Here is a 24349-nt window from a genome sequence, read left to right on the forward strand (position 1 = left end):
CTTACCCATATTACATATTTTCGCTCCTGTCTGCTGGTGGCATGTGTAGTGGCCCAGTTCATTGTTCTGCGCCTTGCAGTATATCTCGCACACAGAACCGTACCAGTCAGGATCGCAGTAGGCACGTAACTGAATTTTCAGTCTGAAGAAATATAGAAAAATTAATACAATAGATTGATAATTATAAGTTAACAGCGGAAACGAAACAACCATTTTCTTTAAATTCGAGAATTATTTATTGATATCATAACCAAATAGGCTGTGAATAATCAAGTCTGGTTAAATAGTGATTGATAGCATGAGCACTTCCACGACGACCCGTGTGTGTTGCATAACGCCGCACTCAGCATTATTGCAACTATATGACGGAACCCTGTATTCAAGCGATATATAAACCAGATAATCCAGTGATTGATACCACAACGATCGATCCACCCCCTCGGGGTACGGAGCACACTTGGCAACAATTCGGCTACTGAATCACTCACTCATATAGTAATTCTAGTTCACGCCACGATAACTTCGTTTTTTTATATGATAGCGATAGGGGCAGATAGCTGATGAATTATGATAAAGTAGCCTGATCGATGTTTTCGAAATGACGCAGCTTTGAACAACGTTCCAGTTACGTCACGGCGTGTAAGCTGGGTGTGGGAGGAAATCCCGAAGTGATACACGTCTTTGACGTTCACCAATATCGTGAAATTCCCAAGGGCGTGGTGCTGACAAAGCTAGAAACATAATCAGTCGGAATCTGAGACTTGAACCCCCATCAAAGGTTTCTCGCAGAGCCTTAGATGACCTGGTCATCCGCGCTCCCGTTTTCCAGATGAGACTTAAACCAAATGATAATCACAAATAATAATTTCATACGACTCACTGTGTCCTGTGGTTCAAGATGTAAGTCTCGTAGACGCTTGCCTCGGCTGTGGGACTAACGGCGAAGTTTTCCAACACCTTGGCTAGGTTGTCCATGTGATCTTGGCCGTTGGCGGGGTCTTCATCAAACACCTCGACCTTCACCTTTATCTTGGACTGAGGACGGACAACCATGGTTTCTAAGTGTGACAAGCTTCCAGTGTGATATACATGGCTCTCATTAAAGGTATACAAGCAAGGCTCGTATAAATACAAAACTCTAGATCTATTAGAAGTATTGAGGACACTGAACATTTAAAACGTCAATGCAAGAGAATACAGTAAACTACGGTTATAACGAACTCAAAGGGACTGCTAATTTTAGTTCGTTATAACCGTAGTTCGTTATAAGCACATATACAACATAACTACAGCAAGTAGTTGGGACCAAAAAAGTAAGTTCGTTATATCCGTCAGTTCGTTATAAGCGTGTTCGCTATAACCGTAGTTTACTGTAACTGATTATCTGCCGAAACCGGTTTCATTTGACGTTGCTGTATGATGAGATATGTGTGTTTGTGACAGGTGTTTGTCACCGGTGGTGCAGGATACGCTCACCTTTTCGCGAACGCCTGGCCTGGTTTCATCACTATTTTATAGTGATTCAAAATGTTTTCGACAAGAAAAAACAAGAAACACAAAAACACGTAATTATGCTGATGGCACTGATATGATTATAGTTAATGGCGTTGTTGTTACCAATATGATAAAATCTACTGCTGTTACTGATATGATAAAAAAAACTGCTGTTACTGATATGATAAAACCCACTGCTGTTACTGATATGATAAAACCCACTGCTGTTACTCTGCTGTTACTGATATGATAAAACTCACTACTGTTACTGATATGATAAAACCCACTGCTGTTACTCTGCTGTTACTGATATGATAAAACCCACTGTTGTTACTCTGCTGTTACTGAAATGATAAAACCCACTGATGTTACTGATATGATAAAACCTACTGCTGTTACTGATACTGATATGATAAAACCCACTACTGTTACTGATATGATAAATTCCACTGCTGTTACTAATATGATAAAACCCATTGCTGTTACTGATACTGATATGCTAAAACCTACTGCTTTATCTGACACTGATATGATAAAACCTACAGCTGTTATTGACACTGATATGATAAAGCCTACAGCTGTTATTGATACTGATATGATAAAATCTGCTGAGGGAACATGATGAGACTTACTGGTATTGATGCCACGGACATGATGAAGCGATTGGACACCCCTCCGATGTCCGTTCCGAAGATCACATTGTTTTGTTCATGCATCACCCCAGTTTGTTTTTTAAGCAAGGAACAATCATGGACACTGTCGGAGCTGAAATATTGAATGATCATGGCATTAGTTGTAATAAGAGCGTGGCTGGAGAAACAAAACATAAGCATGTAATAGCATACGTCACGCATATGACGAACCGAGCATGCGCCTTGTGACTGGGAGACCAAAGGCTCGAACCACTTGGAAAGAGAGGGTAGACTAGGTCTTCAGCAACCCATGCTTGCTGCAAAAGGCAGCTATGCTTGTCGTGTGAGGCGACTAACAGGCTCGCTGACTTGATTGATGCATGTCATCGTATCCCAATTGTGTAGATCGATGCTCATGATGTCAATCACAGGATTGTCTGGTCCAGACTTGATTATTTACAAACCGCCGTCATATAGATGGAATATTGCTGAGTGCAGCGTAAACAACAAACAAACAAACAAAACGTGGATATGGGTAGAAACCCAGGTAGCCTTAATGTGCCCTGGTCACAGTGGTATTCATCAATGACCATCCGATGTTACACATAACACACAGTCTCTTTATGTGCAATACAGTGTTACAGGGCCTCAGATACTTGATCAATATGGATTATATGTAGAAAATAAGACAAAGACAGACTTACTAAACCAAAAGTATACTCTTGCTAGGATAATACACAAGACAAGTTGATAGGATCTTTGGTTTTATTCAACGTGGATGCATGACAAGGGATGGACTCTGGCGTTATCGAACGTCGTGTAAAGCATATTGAATCATGCCAGCAACATGCACACAATAACTGCCCCTTAAGTTTCATCACCTGGGCCCACTTGCACAAAGCGATCTTAGCGCTAAGACTATTGTAAGCCTATGTTAAAGAATGGGGGTTACAATCATCTTAGCGCTAAGATCGCTTTGTGCAAGCGGGCCCAGATCTGATATACATACCGTAGGTATTAACCATTGGGGAAATTGTAACGCATATAGCTTAATTACGTTATACTGATTATGACGTCATCCAAATAAAGTTATTACGTCACAAGAGATTTTGTGACATCATTACAACATTAAGCCGAATGATGTGATATCTCTTCGACCCATTGGGGAAATTGTAACGCATATAGCTTAGTTACGTTATACTGATTATGACGTCATCCAAATAAAGTTATTACGTCACAAGAGATTTTATGACATCATTACAACATTAAGCCGAATGAGGTGATATCTCTTCGAAGGACCGACAGACATGTTTCTACGACTGTGGGTAAAATTATAAAAATTACAGAATTGGGGATTAGCTGTATCTTGTGGATTAATTCGACAAAATATAATCCCTCGGAACCGAGGATCAACACGCCTCGTAGACCATGCGTCATTCTCTACACGGGAGATGCATGCATACTACATAAAAAGCATACCTGTTGGGTCTTTTCCTTTTTTAATGAAAAATGGAATAAAACATAACGATATCAATCATATGGCTACATAATGTTCATCATAAATAAAATCAAGTGCATGTGATTCCATAGGATGTAAAACCATCACTTCTAATACTGACAGAAATTGTTTTCCAAAATATTGCAATATGAGGTGAGGTGAAATTGGGTTTAACGTCGCGTCCAAGATTATTGCACTTATATAGCGACGTGCATGCACGTGTGTGTGTGTGTCTGCTTGTACTAGTCCGGACTGATGCCGATTTATAGTGCTAGCCCTACTGAGATACCATGCCACAGTTTAACATGAATACCCCACTCAGACATAGTATACTGACTCCGAGCCGACCAGTCCTTGTTTTAGCCCCTTAATGCCGAGCGCCAGACAGGGTAACAACAAGTACCATCTTTTAACGTCTTTTGGTATGACGCGGCCGGGGATCGAACGCCGGGCCCTCCGCTCTCCGGGCGGACGCTCTACCACTAGACCACAGAGACGGTCTATTGCAATATGAAGCCACGAGGGTATACGTACGTAAGTGAGATTCTACTAATCATCAAATACATTCTTCCAACGTTTTTAACGTTTTTAGTTTATAACCAGTAAAAAGCATTGTGTTGGCTTCAATGGCAGAGTCATTTATGATGTCATAATAACACATGACTTAACAATGATCTGCAAAGTATTGTGATACAAATACCATATCTGCAGTTAAGGCTGCTAAAAGTTTAAGATAATTGTTTTCATTAATCTTACTCCTTATATATTTATACTAATTTAGCTACACGTCATTCAACTAAATATACAAGATAGGCCATGTACTCACTTCGATTCGTCTACACAGATGGTAAACTTTGGATCGCACTGGTTGTTGCAGCCGAGCCAGGAAACAATGGACTCGCAGCAGTTTCCATTAGACCCTTTACCACTTGAGTAGAAGCTGTGCAGCTTCATGTCCAGCTTCCCCGAGGACTTCACTTGCTGTAAATTAGAAAATAGGAAGTGGATATGAATCACTGACAAATAACATTGATATAACTTTCATTTCCTTATAGTTTCCGTTAGGTTTCATTCCCTGAGCATTTACTTAATGATTATTTCCGTGACTTAAGAAACTTTCAGATAACCAGTTTCATCCTAAGTTTCTGGTCAGTCTCCTCGGGATTCCGATATTGTTATTTTGTTTGGTGCCATCGGTAGCGCAGGACATGCTTACCCTTTCGCGAACACCTGGTGTCATCACTGATTTTCCGTGATCCATTCATATATAATTTACACCGCTATTTTGGCTTTTAAGCCCAATGGATTCCTATCGTGGGATAATCGAGAATTGTTATTCTCTTCTATGTTATTCCATTTAGTTTCCTCAAAGGAGAGTTATTGTTGTTGTTTTTTTCTGGGGCTCTTCTTATTAGGAACTTACAAATGTAGAGTTTACTACTTGGTTTGTTGGTCATGAACCGCCTCCGTGGTCTAGTGGTAGAGCGTCCGCCCGGGGAGCGTCATACCAAAAGACGTTAAAAGATGATACTTGTTGTTACCCTGTCTGGCGCTCGGCATTAAGGGGCTAAAACAAGGACTGGTCGGCTCGGAGTCAGTATACTGTGTCTGAGTGGGGTATTCATGTTAAACTGCGGCATGGTATCTCAGTATGCTAGCACTTTAGATCGGCATCAACCCGGACTAGTACAAGCAGCCACACACACAAGTACATGCACGTCGCTATATAAGTGCAATAATCTTGGACGCGACGTTAAACCCCATTTCACCTCACCTCATCTTGGTCATGAAGTTTCACTTGTAAACGAGTGCATGATAAATTGCTGGCACAGAATGTTACAGAGCTACTCAAACGGCTATAAAAATGAAATATGGCAAACTATATGTGACCTAGATAATTTTGACTTTGTCTGGGTTCGATTCTATCATGTTTGTCAATTGGTTTTGGTGATCCGGTTCTACATTTACTTTGCCCACGAATGTGTTGATGCTACTCTGGCACATTCGTGACCAACTCGTGTTATTCCGGGACAAGCCGAATAGCGACTCGTGCCCCTGTCGTGGCCATTTTGTGACCGGGTTCCGTCTTAGCGCAAACGGGCATACCTAAAACAATTGTCAACTAGTTGCGTAATGGTTCACATATATTTCCCCATATATTATATATATTTCAGATGCAATTCAAAGCACATCGGGACATGCAGAATTATACAGTATGATTGGATACATTTAACTGTGTATTGGGTATATTTTTAGATGCAAGACATATGTAAAATCAAAAATTATTTCTGAGGGATTCTTTGACGAAGAACTTGAAACCATACGCGCATTCTGATTGGTTTGTCGTATTTTCGCACATAACATTCATCGATAGGGGGACGAGCCTTCTTGCAGGTTACGGAAAGGGGCGAGTGGTGACGAATGACTCTGGCAAAGCAAGTTGTGTTATGTTCAACAAGGATATATTGTTGTTGCCTATCCTGCAGATGCCATGACCTTGGGTCTGAGAGGCATTGGTGAAAGCCGGATCAGCAGTACTATCCTATCAACTACAGAGACATCAGCGTTAGGGGCTTAAGGGACAGTCTTAGTTTCCTTCGCCTTGGTAGTGATCAATATGTGTAGAAAGAACAAGCCTATTCTTCAGTGAGATATCTGTAGTGAAAACAAGTGAGGTGACTTGAAGTTTAACGTCGCGTTCAAGAGTATTGCTTCTATATAGCCCGGTGCAAGCACGTGTGCGTGCCTGCGTGCTTGCATGCCTGCCTGCCTGCTTGCGTGCGTGCGTGCGTGCGTGCGTGTGTGCGTTCCTGCGTGCCTGCGTGTCTGCGTGCGTGCCTGCCTGCCTGCTTTCGTGCGTGCGTGCCTGCGTGCGTGTCTGCGTGCTTGCGTGCCTGCGTGCCTGCGTGCCTGCGTACTTGTCCGGACTAATGCCTGATTTATAGTGCTAGTTCACTGAGATGTTTTTCTGAGTAACATTGCCACCCCCTCAGACACAGTATACTGACTCCGAGCCGACCAGTCCTTGTTTTAGCCCCTTAATGCCGAGCGCCAGACAGGGTAAAATCGTAATGCAACATCAAGAAACGTCATCATGGAAAGACGGGGAAACGCGCACATATTTAATTCCTGTCAAAATCATGTACAGAAACACCCAACCCTGCCTTTTCTTGTTAGCAGATCCGCCGAGAATTACTAAGGAAAACATGCGATAAAAACTACATGAAAACCAGTTATTTTCAATGTGGCTCTTTTGAAACTATTCTATTTGAATGAAACAAAATACTGTTTGAATAATTAATTATCAATGTAAAGAAGTAATAAACAAACTTATTCAATTGATCTGTTATTAAAATTATATTAAGATGGAATATAATGTCGGCCTTTACAATAACGGGACCTATAATAGTAAATACCCTGCTCAGTGTGGAAAAAGATGATCACTTCATTTCGTCTACTTCATATGATAAATGTAACAGTAATTGAATGGCATACTGACACACATATTAAAAGTCTACCTACGCTGAAGACTGACTTCTAAGGACCGTATATCATTAAGGTGTATATTCAAAACCATACTATCAACCACAACGCTTTCGCTATTGGATACACCTTGACATCAACAAATATTTTCTATAGACTGTCGCTATTGATAACATCAGATGTAAACATATTTGCACATCACTAGGCGATTTTTTATTAAGGACATTTCTGCCTCGATGCGCCATCAAAATATACATAAACTGTCACGCAAAGACGCCTTTATTGCATCAGTATATATCATATTAAAAACCATTTATGAGAGACATAATAGGTCAAATACGCCCTTGAAGCTCTACCACGGGAATGTTGTGGAATATATGAAGGCGCAATGATATTTACAGTCATGATTAAAAAGCGTGTCTGTAGCCAACTTAATAGCGTGCTTCTTTAATCATTTCAGACACTTTCAATATACACAAGATCCTGTCTACTCGTTCAGACATCAGACATTGACGTTGAATGGTGTTGAATAGTATAAGCCAAGTGAAGAATGTCAACGTGTCCTTTAAATGTGTCAGTCAATGTGTTCATGTGTAAAATGTGATTCACTTGGGCAGTTTACAAATTGACTGAACAATCTGTCCATTTTTTTTGACAGATTGATTAAAAACTAGTTAGAAATTCAAAGGGGCTCAAAAGCATCACAATAGACTAATTATGCTTGATTTACGATGCAGAAAATAATGGTGAAAGTAAACCTCCAAATGTTTTAAATTCATTATAATAATACAATAAATGGACAGAAATTTAGTCCATTTGTAAAATACCTGAATATTTAGGCGTCTTGTAAATTGCCTATGTGAATTTTCAGTCATCGTACACATTGACTGTGACATATACCCTGTGTGGTATATCTAGGTATGATCATATACATATTCCCCAATACTCCAGACGGTGCCAATTGCAATGCAATCGCCCGGATAAACAAAATTACGGATTAAAAAAACATGAGTATTCCTTTGATCTTAAATTCATATAGTCGTTTAAACAGTGTCCGGATAGCGAGGTGTCCATGGACGTTTCGAGACAGTATTTCACAACCGAGATATTGTCATGAATTGTTTCTCATTTCTGATTCCATGAATTGTGTTCGGTGTTTTCTTTGTCGGTCTGGTCTGAAGGGCAATATTCTATCAAACGCTACTATATCAATATTGTCTTCAAAGCTGGGATAAGCTGAAAAAGATTCATATATTATCACTTTTTGGGAGATATTACAACAGCCTTCCTTGTAACGCAGGAAGTAAAATGTGATCATCGTCACTTTATACAATTTAGCAAATTCTACCCACGTATTCAGTCTAAAAATACTTCTTAATCTGCATAGCCTGTCAACAGTCGAAATATTATGCACGCTAAATATATACAGCGTCAAAGTGACATGTAAACATGGATTAATACTTTTTAAATTGTGAATGTTTCGTTACAAGCTTGTTGGGCTTTTGGATCAATGTTAGTGCCAGGTCTAGTGTGGTGTCAATATTTGGGTAAGTGTGTTAATTGTACGGCGGTTTTGTGTGTGTGAGTGAGAGGGAGAGAGGGAAATCACTAGAGAGAGAGAGGAGGGGGGGGGGGGGGGGGGGGGGGGGGGGGGAGGGCGTAGTGAGTGAGTGAAGGAGAACGTGAGTGAGTGAGTGAGTGAGTGAGTGAGTGAAGGAGAACGTGAGTGAGTGAATGAGAGAAGGAGAACGTGAGTGAGTGAGTGAGTGAGAGAAGGAGAACGTGAGGAGTGAGTGAGTGAGTGAGTGAGTGAGTGAGTGTCTATGCCATAGCAACACAGCGGGATCACTGCTCTGTAACGTACCACACAGAACAGATTACACCCAGACCGCATATGGGTGTTTAAGTATGCACATAGTCTTCACCCGAGCGTCGATTTGTATGTACAATATATAGACATACATAAAATATGGTTTTCACGAGGACGCAAATACAATTAGTAGAAAGCATTGGGTATTATGGGTTGGGCGGGATCTAAAGCTCCTCGGTATCAGAGTGCACACGTTTTAAAGCACGGTGCATGTCTATGCATATGGAACGCCTTGAATCAGCGTGGCCGCCAGATCATAATTTGTGGTTTTGTTCGTCCGTTTGTTGTTTAAATATAAAACCAGTATCCAATTTCCCACAAAACAGATTACACTGGGGGTAAAGGCAAAATAGCGATGAAGATTATGACGCCGCAATAGGACTGTCACCCATCCACCTACTCTCCGAGACCAACGCTGCTTAACTTCACCTGATAACGACCAGTATAGTCGCCTCTTACGACCAGCATAATTTGCCGGGGTGTATATTTTTACCCATGGGTCGTCGCTTCGTACGACCAACGCCGTAGACCCGGCTTCGATTCCCGACATGGGTACGATGTGTGAAGCCCATTTCTGGTGTCCTCCGCCGTGATATTGCTGGAATATTGCTAAATGCGGCGTAAAATCAAACTCACTCATTCGTACGACCAGCATGGGGGCTATTGGAACTCTCCTGCACCAGATATCCACGGAGGTAATAAAGAGTCTATAGCTATGTAAGTGAGTGAGTGAGTTGGGTTTAACGCCGCTTTTAACAGTATTCCAGTTATATCGCGGCGTGTCAGCTTTATGTGGGATGAAAGCCCGAAGTGATGCAGGTCTCAGACGTTTACCACTTCGGTGAAACCCACGAGCACGGGTATGGTGCTGACAAACCTAGAAACATAATTGGGGCGAACCGGGATTCGAACCCACAATCATAGGTTTCTGGCGTGCCCAAGGGATGCAACTCTGCACAGTGAATCGCGGCGCCTTAGACGACTGGGCCACCCGTGCCCCCAGCTATGTATAGAAGACATCAACACACAACACACACATGAAATGACAACCAAACCACAAGCGGGTCAATATTTACACAGCAACAAACTGTGTATCGCGTAGGAAAGTGCGTCTATATGTAAACATAGTAAAACGACACAGTGGAGACATGAAGACATGTGGAGGACATTTCCAAATTTGACGCATCAGTTACAAAAAATATGTCCGATGCAATTCCTTAGTATTGTGACTTGTAGCATGTTTCCGAGTGTATTAAACCACTTTTTTGATTTGCCTTTGCATGTGTTTGTGACGGGTGCCCCCGGTGGGGCAGGATACGCTCACCTCTTCGCGAACACCTGTTATCATCACTTTTTGATTCATACACAGATATTTCTTATGATTATGGAACTGCTATACGATCACTGATCCTTGACACTAAATAATATACTATAGAACCTCGATGATCCACACTTTCTAGAGTTCACTATATCCGGGTTATTGAGTTTATTGACTTACATGTATAAATAATATAATTGGAAAGTTGACGTTGATGGTTATATCCTGTGACGATAAGAACCCTGGTGCAATAGTAAATACATATTATATATATAATATTAATCACAAATCAGGGACACGTTTTATCAACAACTGGCGGTGTTGGGGTAAAATGAAATTCTCGTTTAATCAAAGGATTTAACTAAACCACCTTTGTAACTTATTTGTCAAAACGACTCGTCAAAAGTGTTCGTAACTTTTTTCTCGTTACTTCGATTATTTTCTAGTAATTTCGTTTATTTTCTCGTTGTTTTAAGTTCATTTAAATAACTCGAAATTTCCCTGAACTTGAAGTAACGAGAAAATAATCGAAATTACGAGAAAGTAATCAAAGTAACGAGAAATGACTCGAAATTTCGTTAGTTTTTTTTAGAAATTTCGATTTAAAAAAAATAAAATTACGCTACCAAAGTAGCACCATAAGGCTTACCATAAGACCACATTGATCAGAACATCGTGGCAGGGGTATAGCTAGGAGCAGTGACCTCAAACTATTACCTAAACACCATGGTGGCGTGTCTGGCTATTTTTGGCCTCGTCCAGGTTAAGTACCCATTACCCTTGAGTGACAGTGATCACATGTAACTACAAGCGTTTAGCACGGTCAACCTTTCACCTGACTGGAGAGAGGCGACCGTGTCAGCTCCAGTGCATCAGCAAACTGATGACAGGTACACTGATGGTATAGTGATGTTTCCGTCAGCTTCATGTATAGCCAATATACCAGGGATCGGGGTAATAATATCTAAAGTCTAAGTGCACTTGAGCAGTTAAAATTCGGAAAGTGCGCTATACAAATTCTCATGATATATTTGATGATGTACTTGGCTCCTGAGGACGAGTGACGGCGGAGGATTAGATCCCTGATTTAATATTGTAATAGTGTTTTGTTAACTTTGGTTATTGTTTCGCTTGGATGAAATACAAATTCTGTTTCCTGGGAGGCTGTCGTGTCATGCAGACAGACTGACAGAATTTGTGAGGAACACATCATAACAGACTTCCTTTAAACAACAGCACTGATAAATGTAAAATAAATATTGAGATATGAGAGGCACCAACCGGTCTTCTCTCCTTACCTTGCCTTGCCACCTAATACTAACTTTAACATTTGTGAAAGACAGGGAAAGTTCCTTTGTCCGGCCTCGTTAATCCGGACAATTAATTTTCTGAACGTTTATCTCTATACAAAGTACATTACTACTTATGACGATTCGTTATTCCGGACAGCCTTACTCGGAACGATAACTCGCTAATCCGGACAGCCTGACTCGGAACGATAACTCGCTAATCCGAACAGCTTTACTAGGAACGATAACTTGTTAATCCGGGCAGCCGAACTCAGAAGGATAACTCGTTAATCCGAACAGTCGTATTTAGAACGATAACTCGTTAATCCGGACATCATTACTCAGAAGGATAACTCGTTAATCCGGACATCCTTAGTTGTAACTATAGCTTGTTAATCCGAACATCATTACTCGGGAACATAGCTCGTTAGTCCGGACAGCTTTACTCGGAACGATAACTCGTCAATCCGGACACCCTTACTCGTAACGGTAACTCGTTAATCCGGACATCTTTACTCGGAACGACAACTCGTTAACCCGGACATCCTTACTCGGAACGATAACTCGTTAATCCGGACAGGTTTACTCGGAACGATAACTCGTTAATCCGGACATCCTTACTCGGAACGGTAACTTGTTAATCCGGACATCCTTACTCGGAACGGTAACTTGTTAATCCGGACACCCTTACTTGCAACGGTAACTTGTTAATCCGGACATCTTTACTCGGAACGATAACTCGTTAATCCGGACATCTTTACTCGGAATGATTACTCGTTAACCCGGACATCCCTACTCGGAACGGTAACTCGTTAATCCGGACAGCTTTACTCGGAACGATAACTCGTTAATCCGGACATCTTTACTCGGAACGATAACTCAATAATCCGGGCATCCTTACTCGGTACGCTAAATCTTTAATCCGGACACCCTACTCGGAACGATAACTCGTTAATCCGGACAGCTTTACTCGGAACGGTAACTCGTTAATCCGGACATCCTTACTCGGAACGATAACTCGATAATCCAGACATCCTTACTCGGAACGGTAACTCGTTAATCAGAACATCTTTACTCGGAACGGTAACTCGTTAATCCGGACATCTTTACTCGGAACGATAACTCGATAATCCGGGCATCCTTACTCGGTACGGTAACTCGTTAATCCGGACAGCTTTACTCGGAACGGTAACTCGTTAATCCGGACATCCTTACTCGGAACGATAACTCGATAATCCGGGCATCCTTACTCGGAACGGTAACTTGTTAATCCGGACACCCTTACTTGGAACGGTAACTTGTTAATCCGGACATCTTTACTCGGAACGATAACTCGTTAATCCGGACATCTTTACTCGGAATGATTACTCGTTAACCCGGACATCCTTACTCGGAACGGTAACTCGTTAATCCGGGCATCCTTACTCGGAACGGTAACTTGTTAATCCGGACACCCTTACTTGGAACGGTAACTTGTTAATCCGGACATCTTTACTCGGAACGATAACTCGTTAATCCGGACATCTTTACTCGGAATGATTACTCGTTAACCCGGACATCCTTACTCGGAACGGTAACTCGTTAATCCGGACAGCTTTACTCGGAACGATAACTCGTTAATCAGAACATCTTTACTCGGAACGGTAACTCGTTAATCCGGACATCTTTACTCGGAACGATAACTCGATAATCCGGGCATCCTTACTCGGTACGGTAACTCGTTAATCCGGACACCCTACTCGGAACGATAACTCGTTAATCCGGACAGCTTTACTCGGAACGGTAACTCGTTAATCCGGACATCCTTACTCGGTACGGTAACTCGTTAATCCGGACACCCTACTCGGAACGATAACTCGTTAATCCGGACACCCTACTCGGAACGATAACTCGTTAATCCGGACATCTTTACTCGGAACGATAACTCGTTAATCCGGACATCTTTACTCGGAATGATAACTCGTTAATCCGGACAACTTTACTCGGAACGATAACTCGTTATTCCGGACAGCTTTACTCGGAACGGTTACTCGTTATTCCGGAGATCCTTACTCGGAACGGTAACTCGTTAATCCGGACATCTTTACTCGGAACGATAACTCGTTAATCTTGACAGCTTTACTCGGAACGGTAACTCGTTAATCCGGACATCCCAACTCAGAACGGTAACTTGTTAATGTGGACAGTCTTACTAGGAACGATGCCGTCTTGTGTGTGAGTATGGTTTTACGTGGCTTTCAGCAATGTTCCAGCAATATCACGGCGGGGGACACCAGAAATGGGCTTCACACTTTGCACCCATTTCGCCATTTAAGGTTTCGCCAATTTTAATCCTCGCTAACTCCCTCTTCAGTTTGAAACATTTTATTTAAAAATATCTATAGTATATGTATATAGATTGCTCAAATATCTGTAATATTTTGGTGTCATATCTCAATTCAGTTTACTATCCGCCTGAAAGAGTCTCAACCAAGGAGTAATTGGTATGTGTTATTTGACAAACCAAACCATGTCGATGGACATACAGATGAAGTTTTGACTCATTTCTATGCCCCCGTAAACCCATAAATATATCGTTCACGTACAAATATATGTTACATAGTTTCTTCAACACAAAACAGTTGTGTTTGTCTGCAATCAATAAACTCGAAAACAATATATTTGGTAAATTATATCCTTCTTTGGTACTTTGGAGCCTGTGAATGTGTAACGCATGTCCCAGTCACTGAAACTCGGCAAACTTAAGGTCTAAAACACAGCTGTGATACCCGTATAGAATACCCCACAGTCGAAAACCTTTTCTCGTTTGTTTTATTTTCAACCACCACCAAATATGGATCTATACTTAATTTTGCCTGGCACTTAGTATTGCGTGTCATGTTCATGATGTCGTTACTGTCGATGATGTTGTGGCATCATAAATTCCCTCCCTTATGAGTATCACTTATAAATGCCTTGATACAAATTATGTTTATATTAGTGTTTTGTTAACTTTGGTTATTGTTTCGCTGGGATGAGATACAAGTTCTGTTTCCTGGGAGGCTGTCGTGTCATGCAGACAGACAGACAGAATTTGTGAGGAACACAACATTTTGGAATATATGCTTACTCCTTCATCAGGTGAATGAAACCTTTTAGGCAGAGAGCATATATATGTACATGTCAGAACAACAAGAGTAAGAAGATAACACAAGGTGGAAACTTAACTAGGGAAGCCAAAGGATAATTGGCGCTGATAGGCGATTAGCAATTCACAAAGTAAGCCAACACTGTACAGTAATTAGCGCTAATACTCATGGACAACTGGACTAAATTATCACTGATAGGTAAATGGCAATGGGCAATGGGAAAACGGGAGGCCGGGGGTAATTAGCATTGATAGGTAAAGGAATAGAAATAGCAGTGGGCAAATGGAAGCCAGTTAGATAATTGGCACTGACAAAAATCAAGGCAATAAGTCCCAAGCACTAGGCAGATATGTTCCCTGATCACGGTTCCTGGATGACACCAGTCATATCAAGTACCATCTATTAACGTCTCTTGGTATGACGTGGCCGGGGATCGAACCCCGGACCTTTCGCTCTCCGGGCTGACGCTCTACCACTAGACCACGGAGGCGGTCCAAAGGTTATAAAAATATGAAATACAGTCCAATACAATTTGCGTCGAAATGAGGTGTATTGGAACTAGATATCATCAGATATAACGTTCCTTGTTGTTCAGCGCCGTCTTGTTGCAAGAAGACACGCCCTAATTTCCCTGGTTGCCTCAACAAACGTATTTATAACCAGTAACTACTGATAACCCGACGCCCATTTTCTGCCTTCCGAGTACAGTCAGTCTGCAGACTGGTTCCACCCGGCTACATCACGGGGTATTGTGAGGGCTGAGAAATCAAGAACAAGGTAGTACCAGTGCAGGTACGCCAGTGTGTGGCAGATTCATGATAAACGACTTCTGTTTTCCATTCTGAAAGGTGCATTGTCTTGATACGGTTCTGAATCATAACGAAACCGGTGTACCGTGACAGAGCTGCCCTTTGTTGTCAGACGAAACACAGAACTATTTTCAATACCACGTTAACTGTAATAGATACGGTGTATGCGTCATGTGTATTAATACATCCGGAGTTCCTATGTGTTTGCTATAAATGGCGACGTGAGTAATACCATTACATGGGTCTTTACTGTAGAGACAATTGGTTATTCATGACATGGATTTTACTGTAAAGACCTATCAGATGTTGATTGTTTTTCAAACCAGGAAGTTTCATTAGATGATCGATCATAATACTCTCTGGTGTTTTTTCCTTCCCCACGTCCCAGATATGTGTAATTATTTATAGGCATTACTTAGAAGTTGACGGATGACAAGGTAGACACAATTTGAATGGATAACAACTTCTTTAATACTGTAAAAAAGTGACCAACGGCATAAGTATCTATACCTAAACGTCGCTTTTTACAGTATTAAAGAAGTTGTTATCCAAAACATTGTGTCTATCTTGTCTCCCGTGTATTCTAGACAGGATTATGTCGCTTTTCGAAATATCACTCATGAAGTATATCGTGTGGTGTTTTGTGGTGTGTCTCCGTTTTATGCACCATGGTACCTCGTCCATTCAAATTCTATTACAGATACATCGTTTAAGACAATAATACGAGGAGAATTGTTATTCCGTTTATTTGGGGTAATAGCGTAGAAGATAGCGTGTCTGCCCGGAAAGCGGAAGAGCGGTGGTTCGATCCCTTGGAGGCGTAATACCAGAGACGTTAGTTAGTTTGTTTGTTTGTTTGTTGCTTAATGCTGCGATCAGAAATATTCTAGTTATATGACGGCGGTCTGTGATAATCGAATATGGACCAGACAATCCAGTGATTGATATCTTGAGCAATGATCAACACAATGGGATACGATGACATGCATCAGCCAAGTCAGCGAGTCTGACCACCCGAGTGGAGCGGGGTGGAGAGTGGAGTGGAGTGGAGTGGAGTGGAGTGGAGTGGAGTGGAGTGGAGTGGGGAGGAGAGGGGTAAAGTGGAGTGGAGTGGAGAGGGGTAAAGTGGAGCGGAGCGGAGTGGAGTGGAGAGGGGTAAAGTGGAGCGGAGTGGATTGGAGAGGGGTAAAGTGGAGAGGAGTGGAGTGGAGTGGAGAGGGGTAAAGTGGAGTGGAGAGGGGTAAAGCGGAGTGGAGTGGAGAGGGGTAAAGCGGAGCGGAGTGGAGTGGAGAGGGGTAAAGTGGAGTGGAGTGGAGTGGAGTGGAGAGGGGTAAAGTGGAGCGGAGTGGAGTGGAGAGGGGTAAAGTGGAGCGGAGTGGAGTGGAGAGGGGTAAAGTGGAGTGGAGTGGAGAGGGGTAAAGTGGAGCGGAGTGGAGTGGAGAGGGGTAAAGTGGAGTGGAGTGGAGTGGAGTGGAGTGGAGCGGAGTAAAGTGGAGTGGGTGTGTGAGCGAGGCCTAACGCCGTTTTGAACTGTACTTTAGTTGTCCAAGGTCAGTCTCGACGCATCATATGCCAGTGTTACGATTGCACAAACATACAGACATACTAAGGAGGAACAACACCCTCCGCTCTCAATCCGGTGTTTGTGGCACACGGGAAGGATTGTATCAGTTACACAATGACGTTCGAGCACCAACAATGCAGGCATTCACTATCATTTCACAAGGGATACCTTACATATTGGTGTCATTGTAAGTCAATATCACCTGCTTTCAATCGTAATCTATTCAAGCTTCGTGGTTTTGCATGCAGGTGTCGGGAATATAATCTGGTCTCGTAAAAAGTCGTTGAAATGCGGGAGGAAGTGTTTTCTTTATTCAATTCGACAACATATTCTGTCATAGGGGTTGCTGATTTATTGACATGCTTCTGACATGCCATATTTACCTAAATGTAAACAATTAAACGAACACATATGTAAGCGACGTCAAAATTATATAGGTGTATTACATCTTCAGTGATCCAACATATACCTGCGTGATGTATAAACGTCATGTATAAACGCGATGTACCTGCGTGATGTATAAACGCGATGTACCTGCGTGATGTATAAACGTGATCCTGCGTGATGTATAAACGTGATGTACCTGCGTGATGTATAAACGTGATGTACCTGCGTGATGTATGAACGTGATGTACCTGCGTGATGTATAAACATGATGTACCTGCGTGATTTAAAAACGCGATGTACCTGCGTGATGTATAAACGTGATGTACCTGCGTGATGTATAAACGTGATGTACCTGCGTGATGTATAAACGTGATGTACCTGCGTGATGTATAAACGCGATGTACCTGCGTGATGTATAAACGCGATGTACCTGCGTGATCATATCTTTTTTCACAGCTATTCTGCCCTTTTCACCAAATGGTGTCGGCTGATAATCAAGATAGGTAATCAGCGTACTGTATCGTTTGATGATGAGGTTATCAAAGACTTTTTAAAAAACCTTCACATAGTGTATAGTATAGCCCTCTGTACCCATACTGTGGTGAAATTTCTGGTTCCTTTCCCTTCCCGTGTGATATACATATACAGCAATTAAAAAGGGAAAGTCAGGCTGCATTTATTCCAATACCCCAATTTAAACGACATTGTGCTACCCTGGTCTGCTCTGACAAGTAAATTATTTATATATATATATATATATATACTCTTGAAAATCACACATATATAAATAATGTACACCATGATTTAAAAATTGTCCCTGGAACATGATCGACTGTCTGGAAAAGCAAAAACAACCTAACTACTCAATAACCATAATCACCCCACTTCTAGTTGTATAAGTCCCGTATTTTATCTTCGTGTCTAAATCTCTGTCTCGGGGCGTCTGTATGCCGGATCACATCCGAATGACGGACGGGGCGTGTGTAATGTGACCGCGGGCTAGGAACACTGTGACGTAAACACGGAGTCAGGGGGCAATTTCGTGTACGTCACTTGTGCAGGAACAGAACAGCTAATTACAGTATACGTTCATACACCTGCGTGATGTATGTGTGTGATGTGTGTGCGTGATGTACCTGCGTGATGTATGTGTGTGATGTGTGTGCGTGATGTACCTGAGTGATGGATATTCGTGATGTACCTGCGTGATGTATGAGTGTGATGTGTGTGCGTGATGTACCTGCGTGATGTGCGCGTGATGTGTGTGCGTGATGTGTGTGCGTGATGTATGTGCGTGATGTATGTGCGTGATGTATGTGCGTGATGTACTTGCGTGATGTGTGTGCGTGATATGTGTGCGTGATGTGTGTGCGTGATGTGTGTGCGTGATGTACTTGCGTGATGTGTGTGCGTGATGTGTGTGCGTGATGTATGTGCGTGATGTACTTGCGTGATGTGTGTGCGTGATGTGTGTGCGTGATGTACCTGCGTGATGTATGTGCGTGATGTGTGTGCGTGATGTGTGTGCGTGATGTACCTGTGTGATGTATGTGCGTGATGTACTTGCGTGATGTATGTGCGTGATGTACCTGCGTGATGTGTGTGCGTGATGTACCCGCGTGATGTACCTGAGTGATGGATGTTCGTGATGTACCTGTGTGATGTATGTGCGTGATGTACCTGAGTGATGGATGTTCGTGATGTACCTGTGTGATGTGTGTGCGTGATGTACCTGTGCGTGATGTACTTGCGTGATGTATGTGCGTGATGTACCTGCGTGATGTGTGTGCGTGATGTACCCGCGTGATGTACCTGAGTGATGGATGTTCGTGATGTACCTGTGTGATGTATGTGCGTGATGTACCTGAGTGATGTGTGAGCGTGATGTACCTGTGTGATGTGTGTGCGTGATGTACCTGTGTGATGTATGTGCGTGATGTGTGTGCGTGATGTGTGTGCGTGATGTGTGAGCGTGATGTACCTGTGTGATGTGTGTGCGTGATGTACCTGTGTGATGTACCTGCGTGATGTGTGTGCGTGATGTGTGTGCGTGATGTGTGTGCGTGATGTATGTGCGTGATGTGTGTGCGTGATGTATGTGCGTGATGTGTGTGCGTGATGTATGTGCGTGATGTGTGTGCGTGATGTATGTGCGTGATGTGTGTGCGTGATGTGTGTGCGTGATATGTGTGCCTGATGTGTGTGCGTGATGTGTGTGCGTGATGTATGTGCGTGATGTACTTGCCTGATGTGTGTGCGTGATGTGTGTGCGTGATGTGTGTGCGTGATGTGTGTGCGTGATGTGTGTGCGTGATGTATGTGCGTGATGTGTGTGCGTGATGTATGTGCGTGATGTGTGTGCGTGATGTGTGTGCGCGTGATGTGTGTGCGTGATGTGTGTGCGTGATGTATGTGCGTGATGTGTGTGCGTGATGTATGTGCGTGATGTACTTGCCTGATGTGTGTGCGTGATGTGTGTGCGTGATGTGTGTGCGTGATATGTGTGCCTGATGTGTGTGCGTGATGTATGTGCGTGATGTATGTGCGTGATGTACTTGCCTGATGTGTGTGCGTGATGTGTGTGCGTGATGTGTGTGCGTGATGTGTGTGCGTGATGTGTGTGCGTGATGTATGTGCGTGATGTGTGTGCGTGATGTGTGTGCGTGATGTATGTGCGTGATGTATGTGCGTGATGTATGTGCGTGATGTATGTGCGTGATGTACTTGCGTGATGTGTGTGCGTGATGTGTGTGCGTGATGTGTGTGCGTGATGTATGTGCGTGATGTATGTGTGTGATGTACTTGCGTGATGTGTGTGCGTGATGTGTGTGCGTGATGTATGTGCGTGATGTGTTTGTGTGATGTATGTGCGTGATGTACTTGCGTGATGTGTGTACGTGATGTGTGTGCGTGATGTGTGTGCGTGATGTATGTGCGTGATGTACTTGCGTGATGTGTGTGCGTGATGTACCTGCGCGATGTATGTGCGTGATGTGTGTGCGTGATGTGTGTGCGTGATGTACCTGTGTGATGTATGTGCGTGATGTACTTGCGTGATGTATATGCGTGATGTACCTGCGTGATGTGTGTGCGTGATGTACCCGCGTGATGTATGTGCGTGATGTACCCGCGTGATGTACTTGCGTGATGTGTGTGCGTGATGTACCTGAGTTATGGATATTCGTGATGTACCCGCGTGATGTGTGTGCGTGATGTACCCGCGTGATGTACCTGCGTGGTGTACAAATGTGATATACCTGCATGATGTATAAACCTGATGTACCTGCGTGATGTATAAACGTGATGTACCTGCGTGATGTATAAACGTGATGTACCTGCGGGATGTATAAACGTGATGTACCTGCGTGATGTATAACAATATCTTAACAAGGATGTTTTATGCTCAGTAGATTGTTGTGAACATTATGACTTTATCTAACGAAGTTTATCCTTTTTGAAATGTACGAATTCAGAATTTCAAGGTAGAAATTTGTTGTGAGCGTTGAAGTTATTAATCACACATCTCTGGGGGAATTCTGTGGTTGTCTTAACAATGCGGAAACAAAAACAAAAATAGGAATTTTCCATGTTCCAAGCAGGAAATAAAATGAAAATGGAATTGTTCCGTGATGTTTAGTAGTTTATCGTTTTAAGTAATTTGTCGTTGTATCGTGCACATTATAAATTGTCTGACGGCTCGGGGAAAAGAGCCCACGCACAGGGTACATCCCACTATAAGCCCCGAGGGATCGGTTGACAACGAATTTACCTCACCAACGTTCATTCATACAGACTCGGAATATATGTGCGAAATATATACAAGTTTCACCGAGTAAAACGCTTTGCTTCAGCCGTTTTGACTGCTAACTGTCGACACAAACCGAATTACTTCCCTTTACCCAATGCATTCGAATAAACATCGGTTCATTTCAGCTCAACGATACTTATGCGAGATAAGCAAATTAGCTAAGGTGTGTTCCGACTGATTTCTCAGCAGGGTATATGAGCATGGCTACATGGAACATAATTGCCTGGGTCCCGTTCCACAAAGCGATCTTAGCGCTACGACTGTCACAAGTCTATGTTAAAGTATGGGAGTTACGATCGACTTAGTGCTAAGATCTCTTTGTGGAACGGAGCCCAGGTAGCGCTACGACTGTCACAAGTCTATGTTAAAGTATGGGAGTTACGATCGACTTAGTGCTAAGATCTCTTTGTGGAACGGAGCCCAGGTAGCGCTGGGTCCCGTTCCACAAAGCGATCTTAGCGCTACGACTGTCACAAGTCTATGTTAAAGTATGGGAGTTACGATCGACTTAGTGCTAAGATCTCTTTGTGGAACGGAGCCCAGGTAGCGCTACGACTGTCACAAGTCTATGTTAAAGTATGGGAGTTACGATCGACTTAGTGCTAAGATCTCTTTGTGGAACGGAGCCCAGGTCCTTAATCAATCAGAAGTTCGTATTTTAATGTAAGGTGAGATCATCCGTGATAAACGTCGATTGATGGACAGCTGTAACGGACATGTAATCTGGTAACGTATAGATTAATCAGGGTTTATAGCTGATGTGTAACACCAGTCGATCCATCAGTTGACATTAGTGTTGACATGTAAGGAAAATAGCTTGGGGGTTTTCAGACTTTTGGCTATTATTTCTACTTATATGTGAACTTTACTTTGCCAAGAACAGGATGTGAAACATCCGTGGTATGAAAAAAACATCAGTCATACAAACATAAGACCGGGAAACTATTTAAAGAGTAATGAGCGACGGGAATTGTTTCTTAAATACCCTCAGAGGATGCTTGTGGTATGGGATAAAGTTATGAGATAGCTTCCTTCTTCTTCTTCATCATCATCATCATCATCATCATCATCATCATCATCATCATCATCGTCGTCGTCGTCGTCGTCGTCGACATCGTCAGCATCGTTGTCGTCGTCACCGTTGTCTTCATCGTCATTCCGGTTCTTACTTTCTATTTTTACAAATGTTCGTTTCTCTCGTTCTTTCCTCTACAAATCTTCGGGCTTTCCACATTAAGCTGAAACGCCGTGTTAGAACTGGAATACTGTTAAAAGCGATATAAACCCAACTCACTCACTCACTCAAAAGTTGTGAAATGTAAACACCAAAGACTGGAGTTATGTCTCGACATAAAGGGAAAGTTGAAGTTGAAGTCATCCCACTAGTCATACAGTCTTGTTGCTTTCTTATTGTGTTACTGAATCTTTATGTATAACTCTAAATATGAAACAGATCAGGCTGATTCACTGGTGTATTTCTAGTTCAGTGGAAGGAAATTGGCTCTTAAGTTAAACTTATTAGGCACATGGACCTAAAGTAATTAATTCTACATAATTGTATTAGTAAACTTCACATGGACCTAAAGTAATTAATTCTACATAATTTTATTAGTAAACTTCACATGGACCTAAAGTAATTAATTCTACATAATTTTATTAGTAAACTTCACATGGATCTAAAGTAATGGATTCTACATATCATTTTATTAGTAAACTTCACATGGACCTAAAATGATGAGATCTACATATTATTTTATTAGTAAACTTCACAAGGACCTAAAGTAATTAACTCTACGTATTATTTTATTAGTAAACTTCACATTGACCTAAAGTATTGAATTCTACCTATTATGTTATTAGGATTCTTCACATGGACCAATAAATCGTTTCTCAGGTGCTAGTGACACTTTATTCTCGAATCAATTGTTCACGAAAAGGAATAATCAGAACACGCAATACAGTCAGTGGGGGCTTGCAGTGGCGAGGGGGCGCGTACATTTATATAAATGTGACATGTACCTGTCACGTTGACTTGTTCATACTTCATGTTGGTGAGAAAACCACCGAACTCTTTCAACAACGCCTACTTCTTTCAAAAGAATTTGGAAAACCCTTCACGTTTTGAGTGAGTCATCAAGTAGGCGTGAAGTAAGAAGGCGGCCATCTCATGCGTTGACTTTGAACGGTTGATGATGTTGTTACAAAAAGCAATGACGAGGAATATTATAGGTTTATGTTAAATAGTATTACCCAAAACAGTTTTGCGTTTTCTCCTGGAAGATGTGATTGAGGAAATAAACTGAGCTGGATATGTGACATGAATTTCCTTACATATTTTTCTCGTTTTCATTCGCTAATTCAGGAATAAAGAACATCATTGCGTTTATGTGTTTTTCCCAAAACGTTACATACGTGTACATGTTCAAGTCAAAATCGTGTTAAAAAAATATTGGAAACTTTGTAAATATATACAAAAATAATTTTGATCGGGTTAATAAGATATTTATACCGTTTTACAATACTCGTTATAAGTAATCATTTCGGTGGAATAATAACAATAATCCATCAAACTTTGGGTTGAATATCATCATAACAACCATTGCTTGAAGCTACAACCAATCAGATGATCACATATTCACAATTCTCCCTATCTAGCAATGAGTGTCACTAATAGCATATTCATAATGATATAGTATCAAAGGTTCGTTCGGCAGCATTTCCCACAAGCAAATTTCACTAGACCTTTCACTTTCGAATGTATGTCATCAACACCCCACCCCCGGGGACTAGTTCTCACCTACATACAACGTCCGCTATTTGCCATCATTGAAAGGCATTGCCCCCGGGGTCTAACCCTCACCTCAAAGAAAGAACATCCTGACCCACATAAAACTGTAGTCGTTTTGTGTTGCTAGTCAGGCTTTGTTTCATTTGTAAACACAGAGTAGAAGATCTGAATAATTATGTGCAAGGTAAAGAAGTTTGTTAGCATAGGTCTGGCTCACCAACGATGACCCCCGTTCTGGTTGTTACTGCTTCCCCGCAGACAACTAACGGGACTCTTATTCA

At 42.0% G+C, this 24349-nt stretch overlaps 1 protein-coding gene across 2 annotated transcripts in view; it reads right to left on the bottom strand.

Moving 5' to 3' along the window:
- LOC124133802 (neurogenic locus protein delta-like) overlaps positions 1-24349 on the bottom strand; it is a 42096-nt gene that overhangs the window by 12742 nt on the left and 5005 nt on the right. The window contains exons 2-6 of one of the 2 annotated variants that reach the window (XM_046498342.2): positions 4451-4605; positions 3606-3620; positions 2127-2259; positions 881-1035; positions 6-142 (exon numbers count right to left, since the gene is read on the bottom strand). In XM_046498342.2, coding sequence (XP_046354298.2) covers positions 6-142; positions 881-1035; positions 2127-2259; positions 3606-3620; positions 4451-4605 — 595 coding nt within the window. The remainder of the gene's footprint in view (positions 1-5; positions 143-880; positions 1036-2126; positions 2260-3605; positions 3621-4450; positions 4606-24349) is intronic. The other variant, XM_046498343.2, reaches the window with a different exon arrangement.

This window comes from Haliotis rufescens, unplaced genomic scaffold (genome assembly GCF_023055435.1).
Source record: "Haliotis rufescens isolate VD_foot unplaced genomic scaffold, xgHalRufe1.0.p SCAF_16, whole genome shotgun sequence".
Classification (NCBI taxonomy): domain Eukaryota; kingdom Metazoa; phylum Mollusca; class Gastropoda; order Lepetellida; family Haliotidae; genus Haliotis; species Haliotis rufescens.